This window comes from Bactrocera oleae, chromosome 5 (assembly GCF_042242935.1).
Source record: "Bactrocera oleae isolate idBacOlea1 chromosome 5, idBacOlea1, whole genome shotgun sequence".
In the NCBI taxonomy this organism is placed as follows: domain Eukaryota; kingdom Metazoa; phylum Arthropoda; class Insecta; order Diptera; family Tephritidae; genus Bactrocera; species Bactrocera oleae.
Window position 1 is genome coordinate 1,485,276 of NC_091539.1, and position 25,483 is coordinate 1,510,758.

The 25,483-nt window shown below is 37.9% G+C and overlaps 2 protein-coding genes across 2 annotated transcripts; both read right to left on the reverse strand.

Annotated features, from left to right (window-relative positions):
* Window positions 1-4,782: 4,782 nt before the first annotated feature.
* Window positions 4,783-19,476, reverse strand: pcx (pecanex). Its single transcript, XM_014238487.3, has 11 exons — window positions 18,431-19,476; window positions 17,894-18,069; window positions 16,348-16,478; window positions 15,283-16,278; window positions 11,940-15,224; window positions 10,452-11,849; window positions 10,227-10,387; window positions 9,754-10,153; window positions 9,338-9,684; window positions 6,817-9,279; window positions 4,783-6,753 (listed from the first exon to the last, which is right to left on the reverse strand). The coding sequence occupies exons 1-11, from the start codon at window positions 18,581-18,583 to the stop codon at window positions 5,698-5,700; spliced, it is 10,566 nt and encodes a 3,521-aa protein (XP_014093962.3). The 5' UTR covers window positions 18,584-19,476; the 3' UTR covers window positions 4,783-5,697.
* Window positions 19,477-19,794: 318 nt separating this feature from the next.
* Window positions 19,795-21,307, reverse strand: LOC106620090 (polyadenylate-binding protein 1-B). Its single transcript, XM_014238482.3, has 3 exons — window positions 20,533-21,307; window positions 20,394-20,461; window positions 19,795-20,169 (listed from the first exon to the last, which is right to left on the reverse strand). The coding sequence occupies exons 1-3, from the start codon at window positions 20,548-20,550 to the stop codon at window positions 19,872-19,874; spliced, it is 384 nt and encodes a 127-aa protein (XP_014093957.1). The 5' UTR covers window positions 20,551-21,307; the 3' UTR covers window positions 19,795-19,871.
* Window positions 21,308-25,483: the final 4,176 nt, after the last annotated feature.

The following is a 25,483-nucleotide window of genomic DNA, read 5'->3' on the forward strand; positions in this document are numbered from 1 at the left end:
AAAAAATTAAAAAAATATATGATACGTAAAAAACTAAAAACAATCAATATGTGTACATATAAAAAATTAAAAACTAAATATTGAGAAAAAATTTTTAATATATATAAAGAATACTATAAAAATATTAAACAAATATATGTATATTAAAATTTCAAAAAAGGTACATATAAAATTAAAAAAAAAAATAAAAACAATGTTAAAAAAAAGTTCCAATAAATTCAAAAAAAAAAAAAATTAAAAAATAGTGTTTTCAAATATTAAGTATTAAATTAAAATTTTTTTTAAACATTAAATAGTAAAAAAAAAACTAAAACATATTACGAGTATATAAAAAAGTTGTCCCAAATTTTTTGTTAACAGAATCTCCTTGGTAAGCACACAAAATAATTTCGATAAACAATTTTATATTTTATTGGTTTATAAATTTTATATTTTTATTTTTATAGTTTAAATATTTTAACTATTCGTTTATGATATGCTTATGCTTTTTATTTATTTATTTGTTTATGTTTTTGTTGCTTTGAAGAGAAAAACACTTGTTATGCATTTTGTAATTAATTTCTTTAAAAAACAGTGGAATTTAATATTTGTTTTAATATACTTAGTTTTAAACTTTTTCTGGTTTTTTTTATGTTTTTTTTTTGTTTTGATTTCTTTAATTATATAATTTGTATACAAACAATTAGCGCAATGCCTTCGAAGGGAAAATATTGATTATATGTATTTTTTTATATTATTTTTTTTTTTTTACAAAAGAGGAGTTATTTAACAATTTGCGAGTCGCTTTTTGCTTGGCGGTGAAATTTCAAGATTATAAATATTACAATAAAGAGTGTATTATAGCATAGAGTTTAGTGTAGAGTTAGAGTGGAGAGAGTGGATAGTTGTGGAAAGAGGCAATAACAGTACTAAGTAATTTCTTGGTCTAAAAATATTATATAACAAAATCCCGCTTTAACTTGCTTTTACGTCACTTTTCAATTTTTTTATATTTGCCTTTTTTTTATAAAATTAAATTTTTTAATAACTAATTTGGTTCAATTGGAATTTTTCATAACTGAAATTGTAAACTCTTTGAAATATCATAAAAAAGATTTTAATTATTTTATGCTTTTGTAAATTGTACTATTTAGTACTAAAATTTCATTTCTAAATTAATTTTTTTTTAAATTTCTTGTTTTCGAAATTCTGGTTATAATTCTTATAAACATATTAGTTAGCAGTATAGGATAGGCTATATTATATTTGGAAAAATACCAGTTAATTATGTCTATTATATATATGTATGTAGGTATAAGTATATATGTAATAAAGTACAATAATTTGTGGAATCTCTTTGGGTTTTTGTATTAATTTTAATTGTTAACAATTTTAGCAATATTCTCCTTTGTATGTATGTATATATATTTTTCCAAGGATATTCAAATATTGGCATACATTTGTGTGTATGTAAACGCGTACAAGTACATAAAGTTATTTATATAAGCATACATATTTATATACATATAATGAATTGTTGTGAATAACATATTTATGTAAGTAACTCTTTCAAGGGCATATACAATTTGGTAGTTAATGGGTTAATATTAGGGTTAATGTTTCATACGAATTCTTGCAATACACATACCTAATTTATTGATTGATTATCTCGTAATTACACTAAAATAAGCGCTGAAACATAAACTGGCCTAAAACATATTTTGCGAGTACCAAAAACGTCTTCAGGCATACGCAAGTGAAAATCATAGATTTTAGCGACAAAGCGGCAGAAAGAGGCTCGAAATGTTTTAAACGCACAAAAAAATTTACTCTCAATCAAAAAATGTTGTCCCAAAAAATGTTAAAATATGTTTGCTTGTCCCAAAAGGAGCAAATATGTTCAGAAAAGCATTTTAATGTTTAAAAAAAGTGTTTATTTTATACTTTGAGCTGTCCCAAACATGTGTCCCAAAAAATTTAGCTGTCCCAAATTGTTTAAAAAATATTAGTAGCGTATTGAAAATTACCGCTTTCACTTGCGCACGCCTCAACACGTTCCTTTCTACAAATTCCGCACACAAATTACATTTCTTGCAAGTCTTACTTTTACGCTTTTGCTCCCTTACTTGATAATTACAATATTTTCAAAATTTTAGTTTGCTTAATTCAATAGTTAATATTTTTATACAGCATACATATGTAATTTAACAACAAAATTCAACTATTTATTTAATATTACGTAAACTTTTGGGTAATTTGTATTTTCTAACTGCTTTTTTGGCCGGCAAAAACAATTTGCAGCCATTTGCTTTATTTTTTATGCAATTTTCTTTAGTATTTCAGCGTTTTTTGTGTTTCTCTTCCACGCTGCTTGATTTCAATTTTTTCAATATTATTTTTCGTTTCTTCTACGGTAACTCGCTGCAGTTTTGCACCCCTACTTTATTTATGCGTTCTCCCAATTTTTTTTTAACTTTTTTAATTTTTTTATTGTTTTCTTTTATATTTATTTCTGCTTATGTATTACAGTTAAGTGTAGAAAAAATCAGTCTAATATTTTAAGGCAACATGAGAGCTTTTTTCAATATTTTCTTGTTTTTTCATACATTCGTTCTATAGCAATCATTAGTTCGTTTTCGTTTCCAAATGTTAAATGAATTTTCGCACTCTTTTTATTCTACATGTCAGAAGCGGTGTGTTATTTTTCATTATTCTTGAGACAAATTTTTTTTTCAATTAATGAAATTTTTTTTTTTTAATTAATGAAATTTTTTTTTTTTTAATTAATGAAAATTTTTTTTTTCCTTTAACAATTATTTTTATTTGTTTATGCAATTTTTTAAAAAATTTTCAGTTCTCAACATTTTGTTTATATGCTTCTGCTCCTTTGTGAGCAACGGAAACTTACAAGCCCGCAAGCTTGTTTATATTTTTTAACAGTTGAAACTACATTAGTTGTGTATTTTATTTAAATAATTTTTTTTTTGTATTTTATTGTATTCAATAATTAAAATTCGAATTAGTAGATTTTTTTACTATAATTTTATTTTTTGTTCATAAATTAAGTTAATAGTTTTTAACATACTTATTTATATGAAATTTTTTGGTTATATTTTCACCAATTTAAGTTAATTGTTATTATTTGTTTATGTATGTACATAATGATTTAAAATTTCCTACATTAAATTATTTGTTTATCTACAAAAAAAGAAATTTAATATATGCTAAAAAATACTTAAAAAAAAGTTAAATATTATAAAACTTATTTGTGATACTTTTTTCTTTGAGAACTAAAATAAACTAGATGCCCACTCTTAAATTTAAATACCTTCTATATGCACCCAAAATATTTGAAACATGATAAGATCTATTACAGATAATATAAGAATATTCAAGAAAAAAAATAGAAAAATGATTTGAATAAAATTAAAAAAAATTTTTTTTTTATACAAATAAAAAAATAACTTTGATATAATAAAAAAAATTAATAAATATAAGAAAAAAAATTATACATAATTTAAAATAATTAAATATAATTGAAAAAATTATATATATAAAAAAAAAAATTAAATATATTAAAAAATAAATTTAAATATATTAAAAAATAAATTTAAATATAATTGGAAAAAATAACAAACAAAAAAATATATAATTGAAAAAATGGATATAATGAAAAAAATAGTAATTATTATAAAATAATAATTATTAAAAAATAATAATAATTAATAATTATATAAAATAATTTGAAAAAAAAATAAAATTTTATAAAAAAAAATTAAAAATTATTAAAATAAAAAATTTTTTAATAAATTTTAAAAAATTAAAAAAGTTTTTATAAAATAATTTGAAAAAAAATAAAATTTAATAAAAAAAAAATTAAAATTATTTAATAAAAAAATTTTGAAACATTGAAATTAAAACAAAAAATTCATTAAAAATATTAAAAAAATATAATAAAAATAAAAAAAAGTTCTTTAAAATTAAAAAAATATTAATTAAAAAACTAAAAAATAATAATTAAAAATATTAAGAAAGTTTACAAACAATTTGATCAAACTTAAAAAAAAAACAATGAATCAGAAACAAAAAAATCGTTAAATTAAAAAAAGCATTAAAAAACAAAAATAATTATTAAAACAAAAACAAAGCATGTTTACAAAAAATTTGATTAATTTTAAACATTAAAATTGAAACAAAAAATTCATTAAAATTATAAAAATTAAATCATTAAAATTAAAAAGCAAATTCATTAAATTGAAAAAATTTAATGATTTAATTAAAAACAAATTTAAAGATTTAATTGAAAAAAAAAATAAATAAAAATTAAAACAAAATATTAATTAAAATTAAAAAAAAATTAATTTAAATTAAAAAAAAATTAATTAAATATAAAAAAAAACCATTACAATTAAAAATATTATATACAAATTTTTTATATTAAAAGATTTTAAATTAAGTAAATAGCAACAAATATTATCTGAGTGCGAAGCTTGAAAATTAAACTTTGCTAGTTCCAAACTCGTCATATCAATTGCAAAAATGAAAAATACTTAAATAATCCACCTATATAAAGAAAACGAGTATTGAATGTAAGAAGAAAACTCTTTTAGAATTCTTTAAATTATAAAAATATTTATACAATGCAATTATTATGAAATTTGCTTTTGTTTTCGATCAGCTTAATAGCTAATTTCGGCTTTCTCACGCATGAGCAGCTTTTAATTAATATAAGGGATTTGCGGTTGCGACTAATATGCATACAGCTAAGTAAAAATCAAAAAATAATTAATAAAATATTGTAAATACAAAATATTATAAATAAACATTTTTTATTTCATAAAAAACTTTTTAATTTACAAATTGTAATTTTTTTCACACTAGCTTAAATTAAATTTTGTGTTTCGCCTATAAAACACAAATAAGAACATGTTTATATATGTATATGTATATATGTGAATATGTTTGTGTGTGTGTGTAAAGAATTTTAATGCACCAAAGTTTGGCTTTTAAAAATTGTGTTGTGTTCTATGCAGTTTTGGCGTAACGGCTAAGGTTAAAACGTGTATATGTGTATATATATGTATATAACGGCATATGCATGCTTTCGATGCAAATATGTGTGTATGTGTGTGTATGCGCTATACTTATTACGTAGGTACAGTAGGAAGATTTGCAATTGCTCTAGGAATGAGTATGTATCTGTTATTATTCTGTATGAATTATTATAAATTTTTTTAGTTTTAAATTTTTTTTTGCTTGCCCTTAACAAATGCTACACTTATGTATGTACATATGTATGTTTTCTGCTATGCATTATAACTTAATTTGCGCCTTCGTTATTTATATAGGTTTTATCATAATTTTCTACAATTATTATTTTCACCTGTTTTTTTTTTTTTGTTTTGATTCTGTGCTTACGATTACAACAACCTTACATAATTACAAAAAAAAAACTTAAAATATTCCAAATTAACACTAATTATCAATAATATGTGTGTATGTATGCATATAATTACAGTTATTTAGTAAATCTTACAAACGAGTGCTTGTTTTTGTTCTCTCTCACTTTCTTATGTTTTTGCCACATTGGCGGCTAACACCGGCAGCCGCCATTTTGACTATTAGTTTCAACAACTTTTTAATTTTCACATTCTCAGCTCAACAATTAAAAATGTACCGTATTAACGGTACATTGCGGTGCGGTATGCTCAGCAGCTGCTAAACGTCGCTGCATTCTGGCAGTGTTTGCTGTTCTAACTGCGTCACGCAGGCCGCCGTTTGTGCTTCCGGCGCTAGCTCACTTTCGCACACCCGCTCCACGCCCACATCATCTCTGCTGGCTGACGCATCACATGGCGTAGCTGGCGTTCTTTCCTCTGCAGCACACTCCATCAAGGCGATGCCAGTTTCGTGCGCTTGCGCCGCTGTCGTCTCTTGCTGTTCAACCGCCGCGGGTTCTGGACTCAACGCTTCCGCGCGTTCTTCACGCTTCGCCTGCTCTGCCTGCTTTAGCTCGGCATCTTTGTGCTCCGACATCATTTTCCACATATTGAAGAATTGTTCGCGTCGTTGCATTTCGTAGTTGAGCAGCTCGGCCTCATCCTCGGAACTACTGCTGCTCACTGCACGCATTTGCACGTTGCCGCTTGCAATTGCGCCTGCCAACACAATCGGCGTCGCACCACTAACGCTCGCCCGTTCGCCGACAGCGTCTAGCGGCGCGTGCTCTTCGACTTTTGCATCGTCGTACGTGTAAGCGTCTACATCAGCGCCGACGCCGCTAAGTACGCTGCTGCCCATCAAATGTGAGGTTGGTGACTCGAGACTGCTGCCCAGTATTGGTGTTAGTCCTTCGCCGCGTAGACGTTCGCGTTGTTGCAGCTGTAGCTCGTCCAATTCGTGGAGCTCGTGTTGCACGGAGCTGCGTCGCGCATTTACCGCGCGCATGGCGACCAACACACCAGCTGCAGCAGTGGCCATTTCCTCTTCTTCACTCAGTCCGTCATCACCATCACGTATCGGATCGTATTCACGTATGCCGAATTCCCCGACGGGTACATAATAACCATTCATGGCCACTAGGTAGACGACGCGGCTGAAAGGTGATCGGAAGAGCGGGTCGCGGTGGCCGGGCATCCAGAAGTGCACTACGTAACCGACCATGCCGATGCATGGCAGCCAGTCCTTCCAAGCGGAACGACCGCCTTTGGCGCGCATTTCCTCGCTGGGCCAAAACATGTTAAAGCGACGTCCGACATCGATGCGATCAAAAATCTGCGGCAGACATAAAAAACTAAGTGAAGTCAGTATTTTTCAGTTGCAACATTTCTACTTTACCTCGAAATCATCGATTATGACGACCTTCTTGTAGAGCCCGATGCGCGGCACGTGTCCCGCCGCTGCTAAAGACGCCACCATATCAGCGCTGCTCGACTTTCCGCCCATCTCAGGCACGCCGCTGCGTTCGTTCGCTGCCAGTGCTGCCGCCGCCGTCAGACTGATCGGACCTTTCGACTTACGCGGATAGTCGCCAGGCGTCGTTATAATGCTGCCAATACCGAGGCTGCCCGATGAACTGGACATTTTGGTATAGCGCGGACTGCTGCTGCTCGGCTGCAACTCACCACCAACGCCAGCATTAGGCTCCAACTGACGCGCTGATTCAGCAGATTTTGCAGTTGACGTTGCCGCACTACTGCCGGAATCTGCAGCATTCGCGCTGCCACTGGTGCTGGCAATGGGTAGCGTTACACGTCGTTCGCGTTCAACGCGTGACAGCGAATGCGAAACGCGTATGCCGACACCGCGTAATTGCTCGCGTTCACGTTCACGCTCGTGTTCTTGTTCGCGTTCACGATTTAATAAACCGGCGAGCAGCGCAGGTTTTGCCGTTACCACAGGACAACGCCATAACGGTGTTACCACCGCGCCATCGCTACCAAATTGCGTGCCCAGTGTGCCACCAATACTGGTTGGCACGGTGACACCATGTACTGGCCGACAACCGAACATATTGCCCACCGTCAGCGTGTTGTAGAGCGGCGCCGATATGTAGATGGGCGCAATGTCACCGCCTGACTCACCACTACCAGCGGTGGCGCTACCCATGCCGCCAGTAACGCCTACGCCGAGGTTGGAGGTTTCCATCGCCGAGCCCGAGCTGCAGCCTTGACGACAGCGCTCACGTATGCGATGCCACCAGTCTAAAACGTTCGATTTGATCGACTCCAGCGTGATGGCACCGCCGATGACCCGGCAGAGTTGCTCATTGGTGTCCGCATAGGAAGTGGTGAGCGGCGACACGTATATAGGGTAACCAATTGGTTGATCACAGCTGGAATTGATGATGTTGCGCAGCGCCTGTTTTGCATTTTGTATGCTGCCGCGCTCGGGATTGCGATTGCGCAAATAGATGAGCTCCTGCTGCTGGCCCGCCCACAGACCGCGCACGCATTCGCGATTAAGCTTGATGACACGGAAGCTAAGGAAACGCTTCGTCAGCCGGATTATGCGGTACTCGTCCGAACCGTCCTCCATTACATGACGCAAGGCGAGCAAGTTGGGCGCGCCTCTCAACACAGCACTGCGCCACACAGGATCCGCCTCGTGTGATATAACCAAATCATTGGCGCATGTATCAATCGCCTCGTACAGCGCCTCCGGATAGTGAAACTCATCTGGATTCGAGATGTGATCTTGCTGCAGCTTCAGCGCCATCTTTACAGCCGGCGCCACAACAGCATGCAGCAACTCCATGTCGGCGAAGACCCACTCATCGCGCGGTGACTGTATGCGAAAATCCCCCTTAAACAACTGGTGCAAACCGTGCAAAAAGAATTCAACACCAGTCAGCGAGCTGTGCGAAGCGTTAGCTAACGAACGTCGTGCCAGTAGCCCTAGCGCCAGGCAGAGCGATACTATTGGTGAATCCTTTGTCACGCTGGGCACTTTTAATTTCAACAACGGGCGCTCGCAATTGGTCTCCTCTGAAGCAGCGCGCTCTGTACCGCCATTAGTTGCGTTCGTCGCGTTCGCACTAGCCGTGGGTGATGCTTCTTTACGCAGCGCTTTTAACGCCGGTGCACCAGCACCCACTGACTTACCGCGCATTTGCTGCCCCAGTGTAGGCATTTTAGCTGCCGCGGAAATGCTTGCGCCTACTGTCGCCGCGCTGTTCGTAAAGCCATTATCGAGCGGCGCATGCGCGGCGCCCACGGTTATGTAACAACCGCCTACGCCACTTAGACCCGGCGCCGACTCGGATGTCTGTCGTGAAATGTTAGCAAATGAGGGCGAAATGGCGATATGCTCCGAAGAATTCGTTGTGGTGCTGCCGCTAATAGTCGCGCTCTTCTGCGGACGCGAGCGCAGCTGTTGTTGTGACTGTGATTTGCTGGTGGTAGTTGTGGCGGTTGTGGAAAGGTTTGGTGTGCTCTTCGAGTCGTTATACGCACTGCCGTTGTTATTGTTATTGTTGGTCGGTGTGTGTGGCGGCAGTGGTGGTGCAGGTGTCGTATTTGTTGCATTGCTAACGTTAGTATTCGCCGTGGACGCTACGGGATGCTGACACTCTTTCCGCTTATCATAGCAATAGTTGATCCAGCTTAGGTAAACGTAGCAGAAGCTAGAGCGCGTAATGCCAACAGCGCGAAAGTCGAAATCTTCGTCGAGATTGTAGTTGAAAATAGGATCGAGATCAACAAACTGTCGGCTTAGTGTGTGTTGGAGCGCTTCCTGTATGGGCGCCGAGGCAAGCCATTGCTCCAGCTTGGGATTCTTGATCACATAATAAATAATGCTCTGCAAAAATTTCATATTAATGCCTGTTGTTGTTGTACACACAACGACCATGACTTACCTTAATGTAATAGGTGATGAGCACTTTGCGATACTCGAAGACCTGCAACGTGGCGCTCGCCAAGTTATCCGATATCGAGTAACCTTCGAGCACATACTGCGCCGCGACCACTTGCCAGGCGAGCCAGCGCGTCGAGAACATGGCGTTCATGCTCAGCATGCGTGGCAAATGGCCCGGATCGCAGCAGCAGCAGCCGTCATTATCCTCTACATCCTCGGTTATGGCCTCCACTTCGCGTTGCTGGCAGTAAGTGCCACGAAATTCCAAGCCGCGCATCTGAAAGGTACAGAGCCCGTTACCCAGCTCAATGATGTGCACCAGACAGTTGAGGTAGTCTGAGGCGAGCACTAGTTGAGCGGATATTAAATCAGTGAGTACGCCGAAAAATCATTAAAACCAAAACACAAACAACTTACCAAAACAATCGCCTTGGTTGACGTTGCCCCAGCGGCCCATCAGTAGGTCGCCGCACAAAGAGTGTTGCAGTGAGCGCGTTAAATGCTCATAGAAAATGCTATTCAAATTGTTATCGTCCGCGCCCAGATTGCGCTCCAGCTGCGAACTCAGACGCGTATTGGAATGATCGATGCGACGCGTGTTGTAGTCGCGCTCCCAGAACTTGATGGGGCGCACGTAGGAGGTGAGAAAAATGGCGCTGCCAAGAAAAGGATTTAGCGGCGTGGAGAGTATGGCTGAGACACCGGCCTGCAGGAAGAGCATTGCCGAGTGCGGCACGCTAAATGGTTGGGCGAATGCGTGGAACGCCGAACCCCATGTGATTTGCCACGGCGCGATGTAGGTAACAATGAATTGTAGCTACGCGGCGCATGTGTGAAATAGAGGTTAGTTATTAGTTAACATATTGCGCGGCGGCGCATGTGCGTCTTACCTTGAGTAGAAAATCACAGCACTTGCGGAAGGCCAACGACATGAAGAAATAGTCGATGAGGAACGTCTCACTGGCGAAGGCGAAGTCGTAGCGAAAGCACAAAACGGTGAACATCACAATTAGATACTGATTTGTCGGATCCGAATACGCGTTGCGTATTACTAATGAAAGCAAACAAGTCAAATAAATCATTTCTCATTAAAAACACTGTCTATTAGCACTCACATTTCAGCGCGCACAACGCCACAATCAACGTGCCCCAGGCAATGCCGTATTTATTGGCAATTAACTGAGCGTCCGCGGTTACAGACGAAATGACCAGCAGCGGAAACATCACGTTACGCTCCAGCATACAGAGATAGATGTAGACCTTCTCAAACCACATCACCTTTGGCGCGTGCGCCACCTCGAACTGTCCGTATTCCTTCTGACGCAGCAGCGGACGCGCAAAGCAGAGCCAAGGCATGTGCTTGCGCATTTGCGGTATGATGTAGTGCAGTAGCAGACCCAGGCCGCCCGTGAAAGCGTAGAGCACAATGTTCAGATCCGGCTGCAACACGGTGAAGACGGTGCTGCAGTGCAGACCGAAGACAATCACCGCCAGCAGTGTGGTCACTACAAGATCGTTCTTAAGCCGCATATTTACTGTAGCCTGCAGCTTCTTAGGCAGCGGATCGGGCGAGTCATTGTCATTGTCCACATTCGCGCTACCGGCGTTCGTCGGCATGGCGGTGGGCTCGACATCCGCGCAGACGCCACCCGCCGTCAGTGTGGACATGTCACCGGGGTTAGTAGTCGAGGAGCTGGACATTTTGTCTTCCTCATCGGCCGCTTGCTGTTGCGCTTCAGCAGCTACATCCGCTTCAACCGACTTCGTTCTTACGGCGTCCCCAGCTGTTGTAGGCGGCTGTGCAGGTTCCCTCGTGGCAACGGCCACATTTGACGCATTTGTTGGTGTCGTGACAGTCGCGCTAGTCGCATCGATCACTTCGTTTTCAAGCAATTGTGCGGCGTTCTCTGCTACTGGCGCCGCGTCGTGCACGCTCTCCGCGCCTGTCACTAGCGCGCCACTACCGTTCGCCATCGACACGTAGGAGTTTGACGTGGTCATGCCCTTTCTGTTGCTTGACTGGGTTTTAGCAAGCGTTTGACTGCTGCTCGCCAATGAAGATGCCTTTGATTTGCTGCTCTTACCTTCTATTTCGATGTTTATATGTTCCAGTGTGGCCCGCTCGCGTATCTCTGCCGTAAGCTTTTCATCAAGCGCAGACATTTCGATCTGTTCATGTGCGCGTGCGCTGATGCTTTTCGTGCGTCCTTTCAGTGTTGTATTTGTGGTGAGTTTCTGGCTGCTCGCCGCGCTGCCGTCGATGGTTGCCGCGCTCAGCTCATCCTCATCGTCATCGTCGTGGTAAGTGCTGACAATGCAGTTCTTGATGAGCGCCCACAAATGGCTGAAGTCGCTGGCGGAGCGCGACAGGTGGTAGCCGAGCGGCACGAGTATGGCGCAGAAGAGCGAGAACACTATGAATTGTGTACCGCGTTCTTCAGCGAATGCGCTATAGAGTGGACCATACAGCAGCATAACGCCGAGTATAGAGCGCAGCACGCAGAGAAAAGAGCCTATCGCGGATGTGTAACGAAGTAGAAAAGAGAAGCGCGCAAGTAAATATACAAATTCGCTGTTATAAAAAACAAAAATGCTTAACTTACCCAATAGACTACCCGCTGCATTGCCGCCGAAGACATGCATATCGATTTGCTCTAGCAGATACATGAGAAACGTATTGATCTGCGGAAAGAGCCCTAACGAGAAGATTATCGGAAAGCACAATAGGAACACGTACATCACTTGCAGCACTGTCGCGGTCAGCACAAGCGGTGAATAGCGTACGCCGAAGAAGCTCAGCACTGCCGGCGCTACGGGTTGTTGTTCATAATCACGTTTCAAATGCTCACAAAGCAAGAGTATACCGCTGCATATGCAAAAGTATATAGCGCGCGAGTAAGCCACCGTCTTATTGAAGCCGTGTATGGGTGAGGCCGCATCCGGCTGTACGCTCTTTACCAACGAGTACTGCGCGCTCGCTATAACTCCGCAAAATAGGAACGCGAACAGGTCTTTGTAGTAGCCCAACTGCAGTATGGTGGCACCGAGATAGGCAACCAACGCGGATAACAACACGGACAACATTATGTGCAGCCAATGTAGGTCGCGATCGAACAGCGCTAAGAGCTCTAAGCGGTCCATGGAGATCTTGAATTCATGCTCATAGCCACAACATTTGAAACGGTACTTGTAGTAGCTCTTCGGTGCAATCGGTTTTTCAGCTGACAACGGGAAGGATGGACGAAAGTAACTCTCTATGGGACGGCCATTCAGTAATCTGGTGCCAGTGCCAGTGTTATTGCTACCACTACCAGAGCGCGCCTGCGATGAACGCTGTTGACCCTCATCGTTGAGCACATTTATGAGTCCTTGTATTGAGAGTCCAGCACCGTTGTACACTGTGCGCGCGTTCAACGACGAGGAGGCAACCACAACGCCGAGCGGTGGATGTAAGTTGCGTATGGGCGCTGTTGTAGCGCCCGACTGACTACTCAATTGCGCTGACTGTAGCTCATGCGCATGCGAGAAATCACCTATGGAGGAGTTGCCTGGCTCGGAAATTTGCTTTGAACTGCGCCGCGCCTTGTCGCGGTAGTACATGCGCTCCGTCAGCCAGAGGCTATCCGTCGATGTGGCTGGGTAGGTGTTGAGCGCCTGGATGGCGTCTTGATAGAATTGAAAATGTGCGCTGGACATATTGGCGGTCGCAGTCGAGCAGCCACCGGCATTAGTGCCGACAACATTGCTAGACGCACCTGTTGCAGCGCTGCTTGCTGTAGCGTAACCCTGTTGTGTGGCTTCAGGGCGCCCATGTTCAGTCATCAGCCAAAGCATTTTATGTATGTCGGCGGAAAACGAATCGGCGCTTATGCTGCGCGATGATGTGGAAGACGAAGTGCGCGAAGCAGCTTTCGATGTTATGCTATGCTGCGCGTTGTATGGCACCAGCGACAACTCATTGTTGGTACTGGTCGCGCCGTTATTGCCGCCGCGTCGCTTGTGCAGCTGTGAGCCAACGCCGCTGCCGTTTACAGTCTCATTTACTTCCCGGTATTTAACGACCTTTGGAATGGCGCCCAGGTTTTTGCTGCCACTCGCGCCCGCGCTTGTTGATGGTTTCTTCCCACATTCCAAGCCCTCTTCTATATCTTTGTTCACTTTCTGCGGTTCCGCCTTTGCTTTGGGCGGCGCGACGTTAACAGTCGGCTCCATGCCCGCTAGCAACATGTCCTTCGAACTGGCGCTAACTTGCTCACAATCACTCGAAGGGCAGCCAGAGTCACCCTCACCGCGTGCAGCATGTTGCGGGCGCATTTCGTAGGCGTGTTGGGGCGCGCCAACGCCAACGCTGACATGGTGTCCGGCTAAGTTTTTGTGCTTCTGTAAAGCCGATATCTCCATGTACATATCCTGCTCGGCGGCCTTATTTTTATTGCTGCTATGCTGCCAGGATTTTCCGCTGAGCAGTGGCGAGCGCGAGCCATTGTTGTCCGTCTCCGAATCGGTGGAATGTAGACGTTGACGTAATGTTTGCGAAGTCGAAGGTTGTTCGTCATCCAGCGCAGGCGCAACTCCGGCATGCCCTGTTGGCGAGCGTAACGACTGGCGTGGCCTTGCCGAGCGCTCATCAACTTCGTCCTCACTATCAGCCGAATATACATGCGCTTTACGATTGTTCTCCGCCGCCGAACGTTTCAAATCCTGCTGTATTTGTTCCAGTCCATTGAGTATGTGATCAAAATCATCCGAGAAATCTGTCTTTGGCTGGTTGACTGTGGGCGCCTGGCAAACGACGGCTTTCAGCTCAGCGTTGCTTAGACCGTGCTCCAGGTCGTCATCAAAGTCTTTGAACTCGTCGTCTTCGTCGTTGTCCACCTCATCGCCCAGTATATCACCCACATCCGATTCGGCGCTGTGATGGAGACAGCCCAACGCCTTGCGTCTATGACGCATCGGTACATCATCTATTTCATCATCGACATTATCAACTTCGTCATCATCCAGATCATCCAGCTCAATGTCATTTTCCTCATTGCCTTCCTCTATGCCTTCTACATCTTCGTCCTCATCTTCATCGCCACAATCATCAGCATCCACGTCGTTCAGATCCAATGCGCAATCGCTGCGCTGCGTTGCCACATCCAACGACGAGGCGCGCTCATCCGATTGTTCTACAATGGGCGATACAGGCTCAATCAGCGCCGTGGTCGAGCCGCTTGTACCGAAATTTAAGCTGCTACTGCCGCCACTACTGCTACTTGCGCCACCAAAGCTGCCGCCGAACTTTGGACACAAGTTTAGGTGCGGATTGCGTACCAGACACTTGCTAGGCGGCGGCAGCAAAGCGGATTGCGGATTTTTTATCATTTGCTGTCCATTAATCGCTTCCACGCTGTTGGGGTGTGGACTGAGGTTCGAGACTGAGGGACGCGGACAGGAGATCTCTAGCGCGGCACTCTTAATGCGACGTACAGTCGGCTGCTGGCCGGACGCCAACGCAGCAGCTGCGGCCAAAGCGTTTGAATGCGCATGATTTGGCGCGCCTACACCACTAGCGCCGCCTTTATATAGTGCGGTGGCATTGGAATGTCGGCGTCTTTTCATACCGCTGCCACTGCTAGCCGCACTCGATTTTGCATTACCAACGGGCAGTTGCAGCGCGGACATGGTGCTGCTGGAGTCTTTACGTATGTTGACCGCGCCATGGTGGTGGTGATGATGTGGCGTGCGGTAGAATTGCTGCTGATACTGCGCGTAATGTGAGTTAAACGGCTGTTGCTGCTGCAATAGGAACCCAGGACGATTCGACTTGCGGCCGTCCAATTGTTCGATGCCAAAATCCGATTTCGTGTAGCTGTCATCGTCGATGTAGACATCGGAGGAAGAGCCTGCGGTACGTAAAGAAGTATTGTATAAACGTACACTAAAAAGTCACAGCATACTAACCTAGTATCCACGGTTGCAGAACTCGCGCGCGCGTGTCCACATGCCCCGACATGCCGCTTGCGCTGCCGCCTAATCCATCCAACTCCATATCATCGCCATCCATGATGTCACCGACTATCGCCGCCAACGCGCTGCTGCTGCTGGCGCCGCTGGACACATGGTGTGGCTGATGTTCGTGGTGAATGGGCAGGAAGGTACTACGATTTTGTTGCTTCATGCGCTCCTCGTGCGTCTCGGAGCTGCGATGTCGCTGCAAGCGCGTACCCTTAGCAGACGACAGCGCAGTTGGCGCGTTCAGTGCAACACTGCCTGGAGCGCCGCTAGAGCCTGCGGAACTCGACATATTCGTTGTTGCCATTGGCATTGCGTTAGCACTTGTGAGCGTCAGCGTGGTCGTGGCGCTAGTCGTTGTGGCAGTTCGTTGTGTGGCAGCGCCTAATGCAATTGTACCCAGCGCATTGTGCGTCATCTTCGTTGCTGAGACCGATTTGTTTACTACAGCGGCAGTGACGTCTTGCGGATGCAAAAAGTTGTCACTACAACGCGCGTTGGCGCTCGTCGCAATTGTATCAGATTGATTGCGTATCAGTTTGTTGGCCAAGCACGTTTCGGCGGCAGCGTCTAAGCTGCCTTGACGTTCTAGACGTCGTCGTTGATGACGCCGTTTGAATTCTTCAGATGATTTGCGTAGTAGGTGTGGCATGTGGCGTGCGTTGGCATTGTTGTTGGCTGTGCTATTGCTGGCGCCGGGCTTTAAAGTGCTGCTATGGTGTGCGTTTATATCGGCGCTGCTCATATGTTCACTTTCGTGCTCCGGATAGACGCTGAGTGCGCCAGTGACCGGCGCATTTGTGGAACGTATGGATTTTGTGACGCTAACGGAACCGGCAAGTGACTGTTGATCTTGTTGGCTATTACCAGAGACTAGCGAAGGGGGATAGAACAGCATTTCGATGGATTCCGAACTGTTTTTGCGATGTACGTCCACCTTGAGGTCTGCGCCAATAATTTATAGCGAATTTCATTTAAATTTTTAATTTATTTTATAATTTCCACGAAACTTACCAATTATGCTATTTACATTCTCCATGGACATCATGCTGTTCTCCTCGCTTGCTTCATTTATCGCCTGTTCCACAGAATTGTGTGAGCCATCGTTGCGCATCACCTTCATTTCGATGCCCGTCTCATTTTCACTGCAAGTAAGCACATATATATATATATAACTGTACAATAGCACACACTTGTTAACGAAGTACAAATGGTAGCAGCTAGTAACCAAATAAGGCAGCGTGCTGCTTAACGCTTCGTTTTTTGTTTATAAACAAACAACACGCCACGCTATTTCTACACACACGCGCGCGCGCGTATGCACACTATTGCTAGGGGGCGCACACCCTCTAATCCTTTCTCACCTATGCCTTCGTTTATAAACAAATATTCCTGCAATCGCGGATATATACGTACATATATATGTGTGTGTGGGATGTGCTTGAGAAAGCATTTACAACAATACACGTGGCCTTGTTGCCTTAATCCAACTTTCTACCCATCAAACTACTGTCAGCTGTGTGCATACCTTTACATAAACACTCATGCATGCCCCTGAAGGGAGGCCTTTCTTTGCATTTGACAAATTTCAATATTGCAAAGCTTGAATTTTCTCAACGCCAAGGTCACTAGGTGTCATAATTTATTTAATCTGCAATAATTATTTCAAATATAATTTATCTTTAATCACTTTAAGCACAAAATGTATTAAATTTAAAATCAAAAGCCTTTGGCAGCGATTTGTTGTCGAAACAATTATTTTTTAGTCATGGTTTCTTTGTTCAAACTTCTTTTATTGTATTTTAATTTATTTCCTTCGCTTGCTTTACACACTCGAGAGCTTTGACCTGCAACTTAGCATTATCATACACGCTCCATTTTTTTCACATGCTGCTGCTTGTGTACAGCAACAAATTATTAAACAAATGCGAATTATTATATGCATTATGAGTCATTTCAAAGTAAATGAATACAAAAAACACGGTCGACACTTATCGTGACTTTTGTTGTTGTTGTTATCAGTAATAAACGTTGTATGAATAACTTAAATTGTTTCCAATTCAAAAGGTTACTTCGGTGTGCGTTGTTTTTGAGCTATTTAAATTGATATTTTGATTGTTTCTAATATAAAGCATTTGTTGGAAAACTGTTGTTTTGGCAGCCATGCACTTTAGTATGTATGATTATAGCCCAACTTTACATGGTATTGAGTTATTTTTCGCTTTATCAGCATTCATCATTTTTAATTTAAAATTTGGAACGATGGAATTATGCGTGCTTTTTATTTTTGCGGGTATGTTTTATATTCACTTCATTGCTTATTTCGATTCAGCACGTTTTTTCCACTTCGTTGCAAACAATTTTAAACACATTTTTGCACAAAACTACGTTTTTTCCACTTCGTTGCAAACAATTTTAAACACATCTTTGCACAATACTACGCACACAAATGCATTTTTAGTTGCTATATTATTACACACATTTTTTTTTAGCGGAATAGCCGTTACGGGTGCCTTCATGTTTACTTTCACTACTCTAGTTTGCTTGCGGTTACACTCACCGTGGTTCCATCTCCTTGGTGATTTTGAAGAATGGATTTTTGAGATTCGCCTCCGACATGGTTTGTGCTCGGTCGTAGAGCCGATGCAGTGCCATATTGGCTAGTTTCACCAGCAATATGGTGAAACTTGTGAGGGTGCAGTAAATACACCATGTTAGCCAAGTACTTGGAAAATACTGCAACAAATTAAATCAAATAAGTGTGAATTTATAAACAAATGTGGCATTGGTGGGCGCGACAACAGCGGTGATAGCGTCCGAGGAAGGTGTGTTGGCGCGCCACTTTAAACACAACTGTTGTTGTATTTGGCACGGGTGCGTCAACACTACGCTTTGGCATGCAAATAGCGAACAGCCGGTGCCATTTTCTACATCGTTTTTCTCGCATTTTTTTTTGTTTTGTTTTGATTAACATTGATGTATGGCATTTTGTGAGTGACGCACAATGCTGCCTTGACGCCGTTTAGCTGCCAACCAACCAATTGCTGCGTCGGCGCCCGTCCTCAATGCCAAACATAGTTGCATTCGAAATACATACCAGATAAGCGACAAACGGTGAGCACAGCAGATACAACCATAAATACAGGTGTACCACATTACAGAAGACGCCCTGATGTGGATCGTAGAACCAGCCACCGGTCAGTGAGGCCCACACGCCTTGGCGTAATATCTCCAAGGTTTGTGAACCCATGGCAAACTAACAGTCATCTCCTATACAGCCTGCCAAAGTCCAGTGGCAAAGAAGTCTGTAAGCTTGCTGCCAAATGAAATGCACATGTATATGCGTATGTGATTATTGGCAGGCAGTAGGTATGAATGGCGCGACTTAATGCGCTGTGTAAATGTACGTATGTCACAGGTGTGCAATGGATGAGCTGTTCGTGTGTAGGGGGCGGTACGGGTTGTGATTTGGCGTTATAAACGACCACAACCACGATGATGGGTGTTGAAGACGACGTTTCTAAAAGCAACGAAGACAACGTTTGCGATTCCCTTGAAGTTTCACGGTCAAAATTATACGAGTTAAACGCTCAATGGTTAAATATGTTGTGTGTTGCTGAAATGTACAAACAGGAAGTGTATGTGGTTTTCCACAAGCGCAACTTGACAATCTGCCGCTGCTGACGTTGTTTGTAGTCGACGCAGAGCAATAATATATGTAAAGTTATTTGTACACCACTGCTTTTATAGAACCCGATTGTATGCGTTGCTTCTTTAACGACTTTAACGACTTTAATTTACACAATTCACACACTTCAACGCAGGGACAACTTTTCAATCTATACTTTTATTTGCATTATGGCCTTAATTTGCCTTGCCTTTTGCTATTCGCTACGAATATTTTATACTTATTTTACTTTTTCTACGGATGCAGCTCCTTCAAGGTTTTAGTTTAATTTTTTTTCTGCTTGCACTTTGATCCATATTTTTGCTTATATCGAGACGCTAGCAAATTATATCTATGCTCAACTGATTGATTGGGCAATTTATTGTAGTACCCAATTAAAAATTTTAGATTTTTTCGCGTGAAAATTTTCTTTTATTTTTTTCGCGTTGAATTTCTCTGAATAATGAAACGTCAAAAACAGTCCCTACAATGCTGCCTCTTATTCCCCAGCTCAGTTCACAATGCAGTAGTGGGTTGCTTGTTCTTGGCAAAGACGTAGTCGCAATAGTGGAAACATATGTTTACTTATGATTACAAAATATGGCAAACAATTTTTGTAGGCTTATTTAATAAAACACTATTGTTTTCAATGAAATTAGTTTAAACGTGTTTATTTAACAATACAAAATTAAAAAAGAAAATAATAATAATTTGGCATCTATATTCGAACATAAGTTCCAAATTTCATGTTGAAACTGATGATCGCGTAAAATGCGCGTTACAAATATAATATTTTGGAAATTTTAAATTTAATAGTTTTTAATTATTTTAAACATTTTGCATGGCTTTAATGGTTCAACGTGGACTTTGATCAACTCTCATGGTTCTCCTCCTTATGCTCATACTGATGGTGATGGTGTATATGTTCCTCCTCTTCTTCAATAATCGGATGGACATGTTCGTGATTCTCCGTGTGATGATGCTGATGCTCGTGAGAGATATGCTCTTTGTGTATAATCGGATGATGCTCCTCGTGTATGACCTTTTCCTCCTTGATGACAATCGGTTTGTGATGATGATGTATATGCTTTATAATGGTGTGGGTGTGCTCCTCGATCTTCTTGTGGACCGGTACATGTATGATGACCTTTTTCTTCTTGTGATGACCGCTGTGGAATAAAAGTGGGAGACAGATGAGAGAGGATGAGTATTAATAAAAAGTTGACAAGGAGAGCGAGCGCTTTCAACACTCAAGAAACGAGTAAATGAGAAATGTTAGGTGTTGATATTATGATTCCAGTCCGTTCCCACGACAGTCGGGTGTACGTAACGGGAACGGAGCACAGGAAACGGGAACAGATGCTTCTTTCAAACTTCGCGCCTAAACACTTACTTGGCGTCCGCGCTTTGAGTGCACACCAGCAGCAGCAACACGCCCACAACGATCGTCACTTTGAAGAGCTAGCGGGATTACAAACAAAAACGAAATTGATAAAGAACTTTTCGCAGGAAAAAGTTAATTTTCGGCTCACCACGCGTGTGCGTTGCATATTCGAGCTAATTCGAGCCGTTTTTAAATTTGTAACACTTTCGCGAGCAGGCAGATCAACAAATGCGATTTTCACTGGATGCGCCGTTATTCACGCTTCGCTTTGAGTCTATGAAATGAGTGTTGGCCCAGTTGGCTAAAGACTTTTATAACATGCAAGCAGCAATGCGGATAACGGTAAAGTTTGACTGCACATTTGTATGCAGTATGCAGTGAGCAGCGGGGGGCAAGTGGGGCGTGGCTGTTAAAGTGGAACGCCAGAAAACATGGAATTTGGGCGATATTCGCTTCCTTCACTTCGCTGGCATGCAATTCGCGCGTGTATAAGTGTGGGTGTGCGTCTGTGTGTTTGTGCGTGTGTGTGTGTGCTTTGGCGCTAGCAATAATAGCAGCAACGTAATCGCCGCGGCGCATGCGCAACGGAGTGCAACTGCCGCCAATATGGCTAGTAACAGTTATTACATAGAAGTTGTGTGCATGTATATGTGTGTGTGCTGACGCTGGTGGGTGTAGCTTGAGCAGCGCGCAAAATTTGTTTTTTGAAGCTTAGCTTTTTTTGCAATGGTAAAATATATTGTTTTTTTATCTTCTTTCACACAAATATTCCTTTTTAAGCATTTTTTGCGGCGTTTTGTTGCATTTTATTAGTTGTTGTTTTTGCTAAGCGGAAGCCCAGCGTAAAGTCAGTCAGCGGAAATACTTTTCACAAAATAATTAAATTAAATTGTAAACGGAACAATATGCTCACGCACATTTGTGTGTGTATGTGTGTGTGTGTAATATGCGCTTATAAGCACTCAGCTGATTGAATGATTTCAAAGACACGTCAAGTGAGTGTGCTATAATTTAATTGTCTGAAAATTATGTTGAAATTAAAAGCGTTTAAATATTTTGTTGGTATTTTTGTTTGTGTTAAAAGTAAAAAAATTATACAGGCATAATGAAAAATATAAAAAATACCATAATTAAAAATAAAAATAAAAAATTTTAATATAAATAAAAAAATATTAAAAGATAAATAATTGAAAAAAAATATTCAACTAAAAAATGAAATAAAAAAAATTAATTTACATATATGTACATGTATATGTACATATAAATTAAAAATTTGAAAAAAATAAATAAAATTTCCTATATATACATATGTACATATATACTTTATTAAATTATTTAAAAAAATTGAAAAATTGAAATAAAGTACCAAAAAAATTAAAAAGTACTGAAAAATAAATGATTGAAAAAAAAAATAAAACCAAAAAATTAAAAAAAAAAATTATTTTACATACATACATACAAATATATATATACTTTATGAAATTATAAAAAATAAAAAATTATACATTAAAAAAATAAAAAAAAAATTAAAAAAAATAATACAAAAATATATTCAAAAATAAATGATTGAAAAAATATAAATCTAAAAAATTATTAAAAAATTAACTTATGTACATATATGTATATACATATATACTTTGTAAAATTATTTAAAAAAATAAATTAAATTAAAAAAAACTGAAAAAAGTAACAAAAAAATATAAATAAAAAATTATATATAATATTAATAAAAAAATATTAAAACATAAATTAATGGAAAAAAAATAAAACTACAAAATTAAAAAAATTAGCTTATACATACCTAAGCACATATATGTATATTTTATCGACACAGTTTGTGCGCGCACAAAAAAAAAGTGATAAATTATATTTACAATAAAATATGAATTATATATTAATAATAATTAACTTAATTAGTTCTAAAATACAAATTAAAACATTTTTAAATAAATTATATTGTTAGTATTTTCAATGAAGTGTTAATTTAGGAATTGTATTAATTTTTTTAATTACAATAATTAACTTATACATACATACATATATATATATGAAATTTAAAAAAAATGTATCTAATATAAATTAAATTATATAAATTTTTTTATTGTAATAATTAACTTACGTATCTATAAACATACAGTTAGTATAACAATTAAAAAAAATTCAACCAAATTAAATCACATTTTATTATATTATTGTTTTTTAAATTACAATAATTAACTTATACAAATATATATATCAAATTAAAAAAAGTAACCAAATTAAATAATATTATATTAATTTTTTTAATTACAACAATTAGCTTATGTATACCAAATTAAAAAAAAAAGTATTTGTTTAAATTATTAAATAAAATAAAATAAATTTTAACAAATATAATTATTTAATTAAAAGCACATTAGAATAGCATAATTTAAGTTTAAATGAAATATTATACTTTAAATAAAAAATTAATATATAATATTATCCTATTCATTTCACATAAACCTTCCTGTTACAAAAGACTTAAGCAGCGAACTCGGCTTCATACCAAAGTTGAATTCAAGCGTAGCATGTTATTACAGTTAATTGCATTTACATGCTGCCAACAACTCATAACACAAATATTTATCTAAAATTGTGTGCATTTGTGGCTTTATTATGCCACCACACAATAAACACGCGCGACATTCCATCAAAAAAAAAAAAAAAAAAAAGAAATACAAAAAAAAAAATTAAAAAAAAAAAATACATTTGAAAAAATTTTAGTAAAGAAATAAATATTCATTTAATTAGCATACAAAGGAGTGAGACAAGACACGCTATACCAACTCATTAAAGCAAATTAGGGGGAACATGTGTAGCTGAGAAAAAATAGTGCAAGAAAATAAAAAAAAAATAAAGAAAAAATTCCAAAAAATTGTAAAAACTCGAAATTATTGATTGAAGTCTAAATAAAGTTGAAACAACAACAAGCAAGCAACAATTAAAGCAAGCCACTGGTAGCAAAAACGGCTGGAATTTATAACTTGTGCGTTTTACCTGCTGTGAGGTCGACACAGGCAGGGGAGAAGGAGGCAGAAAGAAAGGTAAAAAAGTATAAAAAATAGCCACACAGCAGCTTCATTCAATTGTAGCGCGACTCTTCCTCATATCGTGTGTGTTTTTTTCTGGTTTGGCTGAAAACTTGCAACGCAGATGAATGACTCTTCTAATGGCTTGTGAAGCACTGTGATCGATCACACACATATGCATACATACATACATATGCATGAGTTTATGAACGCCGTGTAGCGCAGCAACTGGCTACTGCCAGCCGACATTTTTCGAAAATATTCTAAATATTTTGACTGTGTATCATTACGCTAATTTATGTACCGTTGTTTAAGCCGCAATTCCCTGTGGCACACAAGTGCAGCGCTTACATAATTTTCCGCATTTGCTTTTGTGATATTCAATGCAGCCACTGCTGCGCTGTTGCCATACAGTTTTATCATTTTTTGTTGTTGCTTATGTTGCATGCATATACATATAGGTAGTAGGTCGTATGTTGCATGCGGATTGCCACAAATTGCTTTTAATTATGTCTAATATTGGGTCAGATTGATTGGTCATGCTTGTGGCTATGTGTTTGTAAATGTGTGTGTGTGTATGTTGCATGTCTGTGTGTAGGTCATAAATCAAATATTTTCACTTGAAGATTCCTCATTTCGAATGAGTTGGCAACTGAGCAGAGTTTTTGGGTTTTTCAAGTACGAAAGAAATTTAAATGCTGGAGAAAAAGCTGGTATCTGAGCTTTGAAGTTAACAGAGTTTTGTTTTGATTTAATTGTATTTGACATTCTTTCTAATTAAATTAGTTTGTAGTTAACTAAGTTGAAAACAATTAAATTTGATTAGGGTGTACGGACCTCAATTTTTATTTAATTATTTAATTAATTATTTTATTTTAATTATTTAATTAATTAATTTTTATTTAATTATTAAATTAATTAATTTTTATTTAATTATTTAATTAATTAATTTTTATTTAGTAATTAAATTTAATTTAATTTTAATTAAATTTAATAATATCATAAAATAAAATAAAACTGTATTTAATTTATTTTTTTTAATAAATTAAACTTATAATATTAAATAAAATTTAATATAATTTAATAATTTAATTTAATTTAATAGTAAAATAAAACAAAATAAAGTAAAACTTAATTTAAATAATTTATTTCAATTAATTAAATTTATAATATTTTAATAATAATAATTAAATTAAATTTAATAATTAAATAAAATAAAATAAATTTATTTTAATTAATTAAATTTATTTTATTTTATGTAATTAATTAAATTTATTTTATTTTATATTACTGTTTTAATTAAATATATATAATAATTTTAATTAGTTTTAATTAACTAAATTTATTTAATTTGATTTACAAATTAATATTATTGATTTTGAATAACTTTCATATTATTGCATATTTTTAACAAAAGTTTTTTAGAAAATTTTAGATATACATACATTAATTTAATTTTATAAATTTTTTTAATGGCTCGGTTTTTAACGTAATTTTGATTTAAATTAAGTGAAATCGCATTTAATTGGTTTTAAATTTAAATTAAATTTATAATTAAAAGAAATAAAATAAAATTTAATTTAATTAATTAATTTTAATTAATTAAGTTTATTTTGATTATTTAAGTTTGTTTAACTTATTAAAAATATATAATTAAATTAATCTAAATAAATTAATTAAATTAATTAATTTTATTTAAAAACTCATATTATTAATTTTTTTAAACTTTTATGATATTATATATTTTTAAAATTTAAATTAAAAATTAAATAATTTAAAATTTTATTCTATGCATTTTTTTAATTTTTTGATTTTGAACGTAATTTTTTAGTTTTAGTTTAATATTAGTTGAACCTCATTTAAATGGCATTTAACTTAATCCGCCTAAATTATTATAGCATTTATTTTTTTTTAAGGAAAATAAAAGTACTCCTATATATTAAATACGCAAGTAATAACAACAAACAAGCAACAGAACCAAAGGCAAAGCAGCATAAAGCGTTTTTGGAAAAATTTCAATTAAAAATAGTCTTCATATTTACTCGAGTC

Excerpts from the sequence above, each read along its gene's own strand:
- pcx (XM_014238487.3), bottom strand. The coding sequence starts at position 18,583 with ATGGGTTCACAAACCTTGGAGATATTACGCCAAGGCGTGTGGGCCTCA. Across the intron at positions 11,850-11,939 it reads TGCAGCGGGTAGTCTATTGG|GCTCTTTTCTCTGCGTGCTG; the intron begins GTAAGTTAAGCA and ends CATCCGCGATAG. Across the intron at positions 6,754-6,816 it reads TCATAATCGATGATTTCGAG|ATTTTTGATCGCATCGATGT; the intron begins GTAAAGTAGAAA and ends TGTCTGCCGCAG.
- LOC106620090 (XM_014238482.3), bottom strand. Across the intron at positions 20,170-20,393 it reads ACTCAAAGCGCGGACGCCAA|CGGTCATCACAAGAAGAAAA; the intron begins GTAAGTGTTTAG and ends TTTATTCCACAG.